This window comes from Schistocerca cancellata, chromosome 3 (assembly GCF_023864275.1).
Source record: "Schistocerca cancellata isolate TAMUIC-IGC-003103 chromosome 3, iqSchCanc2.1, whole genome shotgun sequence".
NCBI classification, from domain to species: Eukaryota; Metazoa; Arthropoda; class Insecta; order Orthoptera; family Acrididae; genus Schistocerca; species Schistocerca cancellata.
The window spans coordinates 635,096,427-635,109,780 of NC_064628.1; the positions used below are offsets into that span (position 1 = coordinate 635,096,427).

Here is a 13,354-nt window from a genome sequence, read left to right on the forward strand (position 1 = left end):
CGGAACAAATGTTCCTTCATCAGGGAGGAGAGAGGGGAAAGAAAGGGAAGAAGGGAAAGGACATTCAGTTACTCACAACCCAGGCTATGAAGCAACAGGGAAAGGAAAATAGGGAGGGTAGCAAGGATGGAGGCATGGTTGTCAGAGGGAAGCCAAAGATATTCTACTGTAAGTACTGTGCCAGCTTCAAACCAAAGAGGATGCATACAGAAGTAAAGAGGTATATAGTATAAAGATAAACACAACTATGTAAGATGAAAAGATGCGTGAATGGCTAAAGAGGAAAGGGAAAGAGGAGAAGACTGAAGAGTAAATGGGAGTGAGGTTGTTTAATGTAGGTTCAGTCCAGGGGGATGGCGGGATGAAAGGATGTGTTGGAATGCAAGTTCCCATCTCCACAGTTCAGAGGGACTGGTGTTGGGTGGGAGAAGCCAAATGGCACATACGGTGTAGCAGGTTCCTAGGTCCCTAGAATTATGCTGGAGGGCATGCTCCGCTACTGGGTATTGGGCATCTCCTAGGCGGACAGTTCGTCTGTGTCCGTTCATGCGCTCAGCCAGTTTAGTTGTTGTCATGCCGATGTAAAAGGCTGTGCAGTGCAGGCATGTCAGTTGATAAATGACATGTGTAGTTTCACACGTGGCCCTGCCTTGAATTGTGTATGTTTTACCAGTAGCGGGGCTGGAGTAGGTGGTTGTGGGGGGATGCATGGGGCAGGTTTTGCAGCGGGGTCGGTTACAGGGGTAGGAACCGCTGGGTAGAGAAGGTAGTCTGGGAATATTGTAGGGTTTAACAAGGATGTTACGGAGGTTAGGGAGGCGACGAAAGGTAACTCTGGGTGGTGTGGGGACAATTTTGTCAAGGGACGATCTCATTTCAGGGGTTGACTTGAGAAAGTCATATCCCTGGCGGAGTAATTTGTTGATGTTTTCGAGGCCAGGATAATATTGGGTGACAAGGGGGATGCTTCTGTGTGGTCTGGGGGTAGGAACATTGTTGTTGGATGGGGAGGAATGTATTGCTCGGGAGATCTGTTTGTGGACAAGGTCTGCAGGATAGTTGCGGGAGAGGAAAGCACCGGTCAGGTTATTGGTGTAGTTGTTGAGGGATTCATCACTGGAGCAGATGCGTTTGCCACGAATACCTAGGCTGTAGGGAAGGGAGCGTTTGATGTGGAATGGATGGCAGCTATCAAAGTGAAGGTACTGTTGTTTGTTTGTGGGTTTATATGGACAGAGGTGTGGATGTGAGCTTCAACAAGATGAAGGTCAACTTCCAGGAAGATGGCTTGGGTTCTGGAGAAGGACCAGGTGAAATTCAGATTCGAAAAGGAGTTGAGGTTATGGAGGAAAGTAAGGAGTGTTTCTTCACCATGAGTCCAGACCACAAAGATGTCATCTATAAACCTATACCAGGCCAGGGGAAGCAGCTGTTGGGTCTTCAGGAAAGCCTCCTCTATGCGGCCCATGAAGAGGTTGGCATAGGACGGAGCCATCCTGGTTCCCATGGCCGTTCCCCTGATTTGTTTGTAGGTGTGGCCTTTCTCCCCACACCACCCAGAGTTGCCTTTCGTCACCCCCCTAACCTCCGTAACATCCTTGTTAAACCCTACAATATTCCCAGACTACCTTCTCTACCCAGCGGTTCCTAACCCCTGTAACCGACCCCGCTGCAAAACCTGCCCCATGCATCCCCCCACAACCACCTACTCCAGCCCCGCTACTTGTAAAACATACACAATTCAAGGCAGGGCCACGTGTGAAACTACACATGTCATTTATCAATTGACATGCCTGCACTGCACAGCCTTTTACATCGGCATGACAACAACTAAACTGGCTGAGCGCATGAACGGACACAGACGAACTGTCCGCCTAGGAGATGCCCAATACCCAGTAGCGGAGCATGCCCTCCAGCATAATTCTAGGGACCTAGGAACCTGCTACACCGTATGTGCCATTTGGCTTCTCCCACCCAACACCAGTCCCTCTGAACTGCGGAGATGGGAACTTGCACTCCAACACATCCTTTCATCCCGCCATCCCCCTGGACTGAACCTACGTTAAATAACCTCACTCCCATTTACTCTTCAGTCTTCTACACTTTCCCTTTCCTCTTTAGCCATTCACGCATCTTTTCATCTTACATAGTTGTGTTTATCTTTATACTATATACCTCTTTACTTCTGTATGCATCCTCTTTGGTTTGAAGCTGGCACAGTACTTACAGTAGAATATCATTGGCTTCCCTCTGACAACCATGCCTTCATCCTTGCTACCCTCCCTATTTTCCTTTCCCTGTTGCTTCATAGCCTGGGTTGTGAGTAACTGAATGTCCTTTCCCTTCTTCCCTTTCTTTCCCCTCTCTCCTCCCTGATGAAGGAACATTTGTTCCGAAAGCTAGGAATGTAAATTTTCGGTTCTGTTTTATGTGTATCTATCGGCTGTACTGAGCTGAGGTAAGTACTGGCCAGCCCCTCTATCTCTCTGTTAGTATTTGTTTCACATCTTTATATGAGATTTTCCATTACTCGTTTAGATCACCAATATGGTCCACATCCTTCATTGTTTTGTCCCTTTTGTTAGCTATCACTTACGTCTGTCATCTTAACACTTTCTCTTCTTCAGTGTTTTATATATACATAAATAAATATTTTCGTCACCAACTGTGCTAGTTTCATCTTCCTCCTATTATCTTGTTCCGTTTATAGTCCTCTTTTTTATTTATTGATTTATTTATTCAACATTCCATAGTTTTAACGTTCGTTATTCGCTGTTTCCCAGCCAACAATCACTGCCAACAATCTCTTCCACACCTACCAGTATCATCCATTTCCGTCGATTTCTTGTTGCTGGCGATATTTTTGTGCCATTGGCTATCTTTCTCTGCCACAAGAAAATTTTTTGGGACATATCTGCGCCACCCGCGATCTTTTTTGCGTCACTCGCGATCTTTTTTGCAGCACGCGCGATCTTTTTTGCGGCACGCGCGATCTTTTTTGCGGCACGCGCGATCTTTTTTGCATCACGCGCGATCTTTTTTGCGGCAGGCGCGATCGCTTTTGCGGCACGCGCGATCTTTTTTCGCCACTCGCTATCTCTGTTTTTGAGCAACGTGTGTTCTTTTCCCCTGATCTGGACATACTTGCTTGGTCTGGTCAACTTTTTCCGTATTTTTCTTATTTAGTGGTCTTCCTTTGGTATTGAACATTACCAACACAATTTCTTTCTTTCTTTCTTTCTCGTTCTTCCCTCCCCGTTTTATTCCTTCTTATGATTACTATTTCAACTTTAGTTATTTAATTTCCCTACCCACCAGTTACCCACTATCTATCCTAATCCTATACCACATTATTTACATTCATTCCGGAAACATGCATTCACCGTAGCCAAACTGCAATCCCACATACTTTTCCTCCGGTCCTGCTTAACCTTTGGAATTATCCCTAAAGGACTTACCTTAAAAGTTCCCATCTCCGGGTGCAATTCCTCCTTCCACCAGTCTCTCCTGGACTTCCAGAACCTTCAATCCTTAGCCCTTACCCAACTTGTCCTGAATCTCTACACTACTTCATGTAACCACCACTCCCAACAGCTCCTATCTCTCTTCAAAGTCCTTCACCTCTCAAACCCTTGCTTGGAAAACACACTCAGGAACATCATCCTAGAAGCCAGCTGCAAACTTGAGCTCCATGCCACACACCACCTGAAAAAACTATCCACAGTGCTAGTGCAACACCTAAGAAGTGGGGTCCCTCTCCCTATCCCTCACAAACACCAACCACAACAGAACCTTCAACAAACCCCTCTCATAGCCAACAAACGTAGCCTAGCCACCCTACTCAACCTCCCCATCCTAGCACATACCCCACACAGACCAAATCTCAACTATAACCACAGTCAAATGCCACATATAGTCCCAATTCAGTCCTAAACCTCTCATCCAGATCCCTCTCTCCTCCAGAGACATCTGTTCTATCAAAAGGCTTAACCTTTAGCCCCACGCCTAAATTCAACCACACTGCCCTGGTTAAAGACCTCCTCTCATTCACCCGGAACCTCAACTGGAAATATCACTTCACTACCCAAACACAGCCCCCAAATACTAGACCCAGTGTTGAACCCTGTCTAGAACAGATCCGACTGCCTTTCCCAAAGGGATCCTCCTCCCCTCCCCCAAAACCATCCCTTGCAGACATTTCAGAAATTCCTCACATCCAGTGTTGCCTCCCAGTCCTTCTTGAAGAACATCCCGACAACCCCCAACATCATCCCAGCTGAATGCCGTGCCATTAAGGAGCTGAAAATAGACCGCTCTATTGTCATCCTCCCGGCGGATAAAGGCTCCACAACTGTCGTACTTGACCGTGTGGAGTATGTGGCAGAAGGACTGCGTCAACTCTCCGACACCTCATCCTACAAAGCTGTTACCCAGGATCCCATTCCCTCCATCCAGACTGAGCTGCAAAAAATCCTAAAAATCCAAGGTCCCTCACAAGGCCTCACAATGGCTTCCATAGACTTACTCATTCCACCTGAGCCACGTACCCCTACCTTCTACCTATTACCCAAAATCCACAAAGAGAACCATCCTGGCCGTCCCATTGTAGCAGGCTTCAAAGCCCCAACCGAACGTATCTCAGCTCTGGTAGACCAGCACCTCCAACCTATCACCCGCAGACTCCCATCCTACATCAAAGCCACAAACCACTTCCTAGAACGCCTCAAATCCATTCCCACTCCTCTCCCACCTGAAACCTTTCTTGTCACCATAGATGCTACATCCCTTTACACAAACATCCCACATACCCATGGTCTCTCTGCCCTTGAGCACTACCTCTCCCAACGCCCACCCGAAGATCTTCCAAAAACCTCGTTCCTTATCAGACTTACCAACTTCATCCTCACCCATAACTACTTCACTTTTGAAGGCCAGACCTACAAACAAATCAGGGGAACGGCCATGGGAACCAGGATGGCTCCGTCCTATGGCAACCTCTTCATGGGCCGCATGGAGGAGGCTTTCCTGAAGACCCAACAGCTGCTTGCCCTGGCCTGGTATAGGTTTATAGATGACATCTTTGTGGTCTGGACTCATGGTGAAGAAACACTCCTTACTTTCCTCCATAACCTCAACTCCTTTTCGAATCTGAATTTCCCCTGGTCCTTCTCCAAAACCCAAGCCATCTTCCTGGATGTTGACCTTCATCTTGTTGAAGCTCACATCCACACCTCTGTCCATATCAAACCCACAAACAAACAACAGTACCTTCACTTCGATAGCTGCCATCCATTCCACATCAAACGCTCCCTTCCCTACAGCCTAGGTATTCGTGGCAAACGCATCTGCTCCAGTGATGAATCCCTCAACAACTACACCAATAACCTGACCGGTGCTTTCCTCTCCTGCAACTATCCTGCAGACCTTGTCCACAAACAGATCTCCCGAGCAATACATTCCTCCCCATCCAACAACAATGTTCCTGCCCCCAGACCACACAGAAGCATCCCCCTTGTCACCCAATATTATCCTGGCCTCGAAAACATCAACAAATTACTCCGCCAGGGATATGACTTTCTCAAGTCAACCCCTGAAATGAGATCATCCCTTGACAAAATTCTCCCCACACCACCCAGAGTTGCCTTTCGTCGCCCCCCTAACCTCCGTAACATCCTTGTTAAACCCTACAATATTCCCAGACTACCTTCTCTACCCAGCGGTTCCTACCCCTGTTACCGACCCCGCTGCAAAACCAGCCCCATGCATCCCCCCACAACCACCTACTCCAGCCCCGCTACTGGTAAAACACACACAATTCAAGGCAGGGCCACGTGTGAAACTACACATGTCATTTATCAACTGACATGCCTGCACTGCACAGCCTTTTACATCGGCATGACAACAACTAAACTGGCTGAGCGCATGAACGGACACAGACGAACTGTCCGCCTAGGAGATGCCCAATACCCAGTAGCGGAGCATGCCCTCCAGCATAATTCTAGGGACCTAGGAACCTGCTACACCGTATGTGCCATTTGGCTTCTCTCACCCAACACCAGTCCCTCTGAACTGCGGAGATGGGAATTTGCACTCCAACACATCCTTTCATCCCACCATTCCCCTGGACTGAACCTACGTTAAACAACCTCACTCCCATTTACTCTTCAGTCTTCTCCTCTTTCCCTTTCCTCTTTAGCCATTCATGCATCTTTTCATCTTACATAGTTGTGTTTATCTTTATACTATATACCTCTTTACTTCTGTATGCATCCTCCTTGGTTTGAAGCTGGCACAGTACTTACAGTAGAATATCTTTGGCTTCCCTCTGACAACCATGCCTCCATCCTTGCTACCCTCCCTATTTTCCTTTCCCTGTTGCTTCATAGCCTGGGTTGTGAGTAACTGAATGTCCTTTCCCTTCTTCCCTTTCTTTCCCCTCTCTCCTCCCTGATGAAGGAACATTTGTTCCGAAAGCTAGGAATGTAAATTTTCGGTTCTGTTTTATGTGTATCTATCGGCTGTACTGAGCTGAGGTAAGTACTGGCCAGCCCCTCTATCTCTCTGTTAATATTTGTTTCACATCTTTATATGAGATTTTCCATTAATCGTTTAGATCACCTATATGGTCCACATTCTTCATTGTTTTGTCCCTTTTGTTAGCTATCACTTACGTCTGTCATCTTAACACTTTCTCTTCTTCAGTGTTTTATATATACATAAATAAATATTTTCGTCACCAACTGTGCTAGTTTCATCTTCCTCCTATTATCTTGTTCCGTTTATAGTCCTCTTTTTTATTTATTGATTTATTTATTCAACATTCCATAGTTTTAACGTTCGTTATTCGCTGTTTCCCAGCCAACAATCACTGCCAACAATCTCTTCCACACCTACCAGTATCATCCATTTCCGTCGATTTCTTGTTGCTGGCGATATTTTTGTGCCATTGGCTATCTTTCTCTGCCACAAGAAAATTTTTTGGACATTTCTGCGCCACCCGCGATATTTTTTGCGGCACTCGCGATCTTTTTTGCAGCACGCGCGATCTTTTTTGCGGCACGCGCGATCTTTTTTGCGGCACGCGCGATCTTTTTTGCAGCACGCGCGATCTTTTTTGCGGCAGGCGCGATCGCTTTTGCGGCACGCGCGATCTTTTTTCGCCACTCGCTATCTCTGTTTTTGAGCAACGTGTGTTCTTTTCCCCTGATCTGGACATACTTGCTTGGTCTGGTCAACTTTTTCCGTATTTTTCTTATTTAGTGGTCTTCCTTTGGTATTGAACATTACCAACACAATTTCTTTCTTTCTTTCTTTCTCGTTCTTCCCTCCCCGTTTTATTCCTTCTTATGATTACTATTTCAACTTTAGTTATTTAATTTCCCTACCCACCAGTTACCCACTATCTATCCTAATCCTATACCACATTATTTACATTCATTCCGGAAACATGCATTCACCGTAGCCAAACTGCAATCCCACATACTTTTCCTCCAGTCCTGCTTAACCTTTGGAATTATCCCTAAAGGGCTTACCTTAAAAGTTCCCATCTCCGGGTGCAATTCCTCCTTCCACCAATCTCTCCTGGACTTCCAGAACCTTCAATCCTTAGCCATTACCCAACTTGTCCTGAATCTCTACACTACTTCATGTAACCACCACTCCCAACAGCTCCTATCTCTCTTCAAAGTCCTTCACCTCTCAAACCCTTGCTTGGAGAACACACTCAGGAACATCATCCTAGAAGCCAGCTGCAAACTTGAGTTCCATGCCACACACCACCTGAAAAAACTATCCACAGTGCTAGTGCAACACCTAAGAAGTGGGGTCCCTCTCCCTATCCCTCACAAACACCAACCACAACAGAACCTTCAACAAACCCCTCTCATAGCCAACAAACCTAGCCTAGCCACCCTACTCAACCTCCCTATCCCAGCACATACCCCACACAGACCAAATCTCAACTATAAATACAGTCAAATGCCACATATCACTAGTCCCAATTCAGTCCTAAACCTCTCATCCAGGTCCCTCTCTCCTCCAGAGACATCTGTTCTATCAAAAGGCTTAACCTTTAGCCCCACGCCTAAATTCAACCACACTGCCCTGGTTAAAGATCTCCTCTCATTCACCCGGAATCTCAACTGGAAATATCACTTCACTACCCAAACACAGCCCCCAAATACTAGACCCAGTGTTGAACCCTGTCTAGAACAGTTCCGACTGCCTTCCCAAAGGGATCCTCCTCCCCTCCCCCAAAACCATCCCTTGCAGACATTTCAGGAATTCCTCACATCCAGTGTTGCCTCCCAGTCCTTCTTGAAGAACATCCCGACAACCCCGAACATCACCCCAGCTGAATCCCGTGCCATTAAGGAGCTGAAAATAGACCGCTCTATTGTCATCCTCCCGGCGGATAAAGGCTCCACAACTGTCATACTTGACCGTGTGGAGTATGTGGCAGAAGGACTGCGTCAACTCTCCGACACCTCAACCAACAAAGCTGTTACCCAGGATCCCATTCCCTCCATCCAGACTGAGCTGCAAAAAATCCTAAAAATCCAAGGTCCCTCACAAGGCCTCACAACGGCTTCCATAGACTTACTCATTCCACCTGAGCCACGTACCCCTACCTTCTACCTATTACCCAAAATCCACAAAGAGAACCATCCTGGCCGTCCCATTGTAGCAGGCTTCAAAGCCCCAACCGAACGTATCTCAGATCTGGTAGACCAGCACCTCCAACCTATCACCCACAGACTCCCATCCTACATCAAAGACACAAACCACTTCCTAGAACGCCTCAAATCCATTCCCACTCCTCTCCCACCTGAAACCTTTCTTGTCACCATAGATGCTACATCCCTTTACACAAACATCCCACATACCCATGGTCTCTCTGCCCTTGAGCACTACCTCTCCCAACGCCCACCCGAAGATCTTCCAAAAACCTCGTTCCTTATCACACTTACCAACTTCATCCTCACCCATAACTACTTCACTTTTGAAGGCCAGACCTACAAACAAATCAGGGGAACGGCCATGGGAACCAGGATGGCTCCGTCCTATGCCAACCTCTTCATGGGCCGCATAGAGGAGGCTTTCCTGAAGACCCAACAGCTGCTTCCCCTGGCCTGGTATAGGTTTATAGATGACATCTTTGTGGTCTGGACTCATGGTGAAGAAACACTCCTTACTTTCCTCCATAACCTCAACTCCTTTTCGAATCTGAATTTCACCTGGTCCTTCTCCAGAACCCAAGCCATCTTCCTGGATGTTGACCTTCATCTTGTTGAAGCTCACATCCACACCTCTGTCCATATCAAACCCACAAACAAACAACAGTACCTTCACTTCGATAGCTGCCATCCATTCCACATCAAACGCTCCCTTCCCTACAGCCTAGGTATTCGTGGCAAACGCATCTGCTCCAGTGATGAATCCCTCAACAACTACACCAATAACCTGACCGGTGCTTTCCTCTCCCGCAACTATCCTGCAGAACTTGTCCACAAACAGATCTCCCGAGCAATACATTCCTCCCCATCCAACAACAATGTTCCTACCCCCAGACCACACAGAAGCATCCCCCTTGTCACCCAATATTATCCTGGCCTCGAAAACATCAACAAATTACTCCGCCAGGAATATGACTTTCTCAAGTCAACCCCTGAAATGAGATCATCCCTTGACAAAATTCTCCCCACACCACCCAGAGTTGCCTTTCGTCGCCCCCCTAACCTCCGTAACATCCTTGTTAAACCCTACAATATTCCCAGACTACCTTCTCTACCCAGCGGTTCCTACCCCTGTAACTGACCCCGCTGCAAAACCTGCCCCGTGCATTCCCCCACAACCACCTACTCCAGCCCCGCTACTGGTAAAACATACACAATTCAAGGCAGGGCCACGTGTGAAACTACACATGTCATTTATCAACTGACATGCCTGCACTGCACAGCCTTTTACATCGGCATGACAACAACTAAACTGGCTGAGCGCATGAACGGACACAGACGAACTGTCCGCCTAGGAGATGCCCAATACCCAGTAGCGGAGCATGCCCTCCAGCATAATTCTAGGGACCTAGGAACCTGCTACACCGTATGTGCCATTTGGCTTCTCCCACCCAACACCAGTCCCTCTGAACTGCGGAGATGGGAACTTGCACTCCAACACATCCTTTCATCCCGCCATCCCCCTGGACTGAACCTACATTAAACAACCTCACTCCCATTTACTCTTCAGTCTTCTCCTCTTTCCCTTTCCTCTTTAGCCATTCACGCATCTTTTCATCTTACATAGTTGTGTTTATCTTTATACTATATACCTCTTTACTTCTGTATGCATCCTCTTTGGTTTGAAGCTGGCACAGTACTTACAGTAGAATATCTTTGGCTTCCCTCTGACAACCATGCCCCCATCCTTGCTACCCTCCCTATTTTCCTCTCCCTGTTGCTTCATAGCCTGGGTTGTGAGTAACTGAATGTTCTTTCCCTTCTTCCCTTTCTTTCCCCTCTCTCCTCCCTGATGAAGGAACATTTGTTCCGAAAGCTAGGAATGTAAATTTCCGGTTCTGTTTTATGTGTATCTATCGGCTGTACTGAGCTGAGGTAAGTACTGGCCAGCCCCTCTATCTCTCTAGAAGTAAATGGAAGGACAGTTAAGGTTTAATATTACATCAACAATGAGTCCATCAGAGATGGTGCACAACCTTGGATACGACAAAGATAAGCAAAAAAATCAGTCATATCCTTTCCAGAGGAACCCACCTTGTATTTAAGTAAAGGAAGAAGGAAAATCATGGAAAACATAAATCTGCAGAGCCAGATTGGGGGACTGGAACCACATTTCTCCTGAATATGACGCCACAACCTAACCAGAACATCACCTCATTTTGTCCATAGGTAGGAGCAAGGATCCATGGTATGTGCCATACAAAAGAAAGTATAACCGCAAAGCTAATCAAATAAATGAATGCGATGTAAATATGAATAATATGTGAAAAAAGTGTGTGTTTTCATACATATAGGAAAAACAAAGTAAAAAAAAAAAGCAAATCAGGAGCAATAACTTGGAAAGGATGCTGGCAGCTGACATTTTACAACAAAGTGTTGAGAGACAATAGTGTGTGTGTGTGTGTGTGTGTGTGTGTGTGTGTGATTTGTCTGCTCTCTATCTTATTTTAAAGTTTTGTTTTAGCTCCCTTGAGTTGCTTTGGGTACACCGACATCATTATACAGGAGGTAAAATGTTTTGTAGTTAATCTACTTCTACATGTTGCTGTATAGCTGATTTTATTTTTTTTATATAAAACTAAATAAATTATTCTTAAAAATGCTATTTCATGAAAAGCTCACCTGTTCTGATAATTTTCCTGGGAGAACATTAATTGGGAGTTTTCCAGTTGCCATCATAAGGTCCTTGTAATTCAAAGCAGAAAAATACACGAAGAAAGAATTTTCTGGAATGTCCCTGTTGAACAAAAAGCCTTTTGTAACTTCTCAATGGATAATATTTTCTGTATAATCATACACACACACACACACACACACACACACACACACACACACACACACACACACACACACACACACACACTTAAAGATACAAATTAATGATACATTAATTAAACATGATATTTGTGCTAAATGATCTCTACATACATAAAATATTCTTGCATTGTTAGTGTTTTTAAATCACAACATGGATATGTTGCTGCTTTTGGAAAATTTTGTTTATGTAAGAATAAGTTGTGAGTCAACCTCTGTAGCTGAACAGTAATGTATCTGACTGCTATGCGGAGAAACTGGATTCAATTACTGACGCTGCCAGGGAAATTTCCTTTGCAAGTGTTACTTGAATGAGATATAATGGATCCAAGATATGGAAATTTCACATCTTGTTGGAGAGTGGTGTGCTGATCACATGTGCCTCCAGATCTCATCTAAATGATGCCTTAAGACACAATGACACAGTGGCAGTTCAGTATTTTGTTGCCCTTTTGGTCAAGTCACAGAGTTACATTAAGAGTAAGTGAAGGTCTTTGTTGACAAACAAGAATGTCACTGCTTTTATTATTAAATCATTTGGACTACTATTGTCTTTAAGGCTATATTAACAAGCAAGCACACATTACCAGCAATACATAAGAAATGAGTGTGTCTGTGCTACCCACTGTTTAATGGAGGCTATCGACATGTATCTGCTTGATAAAATTCCAGGATTTTAGACACCTTGTATGAGTAGTACTACTACCATACACAAAACAAAAGTTAATATGATTGGATAGACAAAACAATCCATTCACCAACAGCAGCAGGTGAACTAGTGGCTCTTTCTCCTGGTAGAAGGGTTAAAGAGGAAGGAAGACAGATGAAGGAAAATGACTGGTGAGATTTAAGAAATGGAAAGAATGCTTAAAAGTCACCCAGATGGGTAAGTCTATCCAATTATACAACATATTAAAAAACTGATTACTTCCATTGACATAAAAAATGAAAGTTGCTACAAACATATGTATTAAATGTTGTTGTTCTTCATAACGATACCAATATGCACTATTTTACTGCATATCACAATAGATGTGACTGTAGAGGTACCTGCAAAGAAAGACAATGAATCAGGAAACAGATGTATTTCTTTTTAACTCACACTTTATTGCTGCTGAGTGGTGGCTCTGCCTGCAACCAACATAGACTAGACAAATTTCCAGGGTCTTGTATGTCAATGTAAGCATATTCTGTCATTACTGATTTTGGTTCTGGTGGTTGCAAAGTGTATCTATAGCTTCCCCAGCATTGATCTTTATATACATTCATTGCCAATCCTAATGCAAGTTGGTCATTATAGAATGGAAGATTAGGATCAAACTTGGGAACATCAGGATCAAGCAGCACCAGACATCTGCAACAGAAAAAATAATTCATTCAAATAAATAAATATGAAACTTTGTAAATACTTCAGCAGCTAAGGAGATGACTCACCAGAAAGCAGAAACAATGAGTTGTTGAGAGGTGCAAAAAGTAAAGAAAAGTTATTGGTTTACAGAGTAATTCTTTCTTGGGTTAGAGTGAGAAAGGATTATTCCAAAATCTAGCAACTTTTCTTCCTTTTTGTGTCTGACTGCTTTTCAATGAGTTGTTTCCTTTACTCTTGAAGTATTTACATTCTACCGGGACATATCTACTACACTCTAGAGGCTTTGAAGTGTTAAGATATAATATGATGACAGAAATGACAACACTGAATTCCACATGTTCACTGGATTCAGTTCTCTGACCCTAATTTTTCAGTTGAATTAGAGCTGTGTGTTGTTTACTTTACTTTGACGGTCACAGCATGAACAACTTCAGTA

The 13,354-nt window shown here is 44.8% G+C and overlaps 1 protein-coding gene across 1 annotated transcript in view; it reads right to left on the reverse strand.

Annotated features, from left to right (window-relative positions):
* The window catches only part of LOC126175574 (fatty acid synthase-like), a 186,678-nt gene that overhangs the window by 130,708 nt on the left and 42,616 nt on the right, over positions 1-13,354 (reverse strand). The window contains exons 4-5 of the mRNA XM_049922432.1: positions 12,652-12,903; positions 11,358-11,472 (exon numbers count right to left, since the gene is read on the reverse strand). Of these exons, the coding sequence (XP_049778389.1) occupies positions 11,358-11,472; positions 12,652-12,903 (367 nt within the window). The remainder of the gene's footprint in view (positions 1-11,357; positions 11,473-12,651; positions 12,904-13,354) is intronic.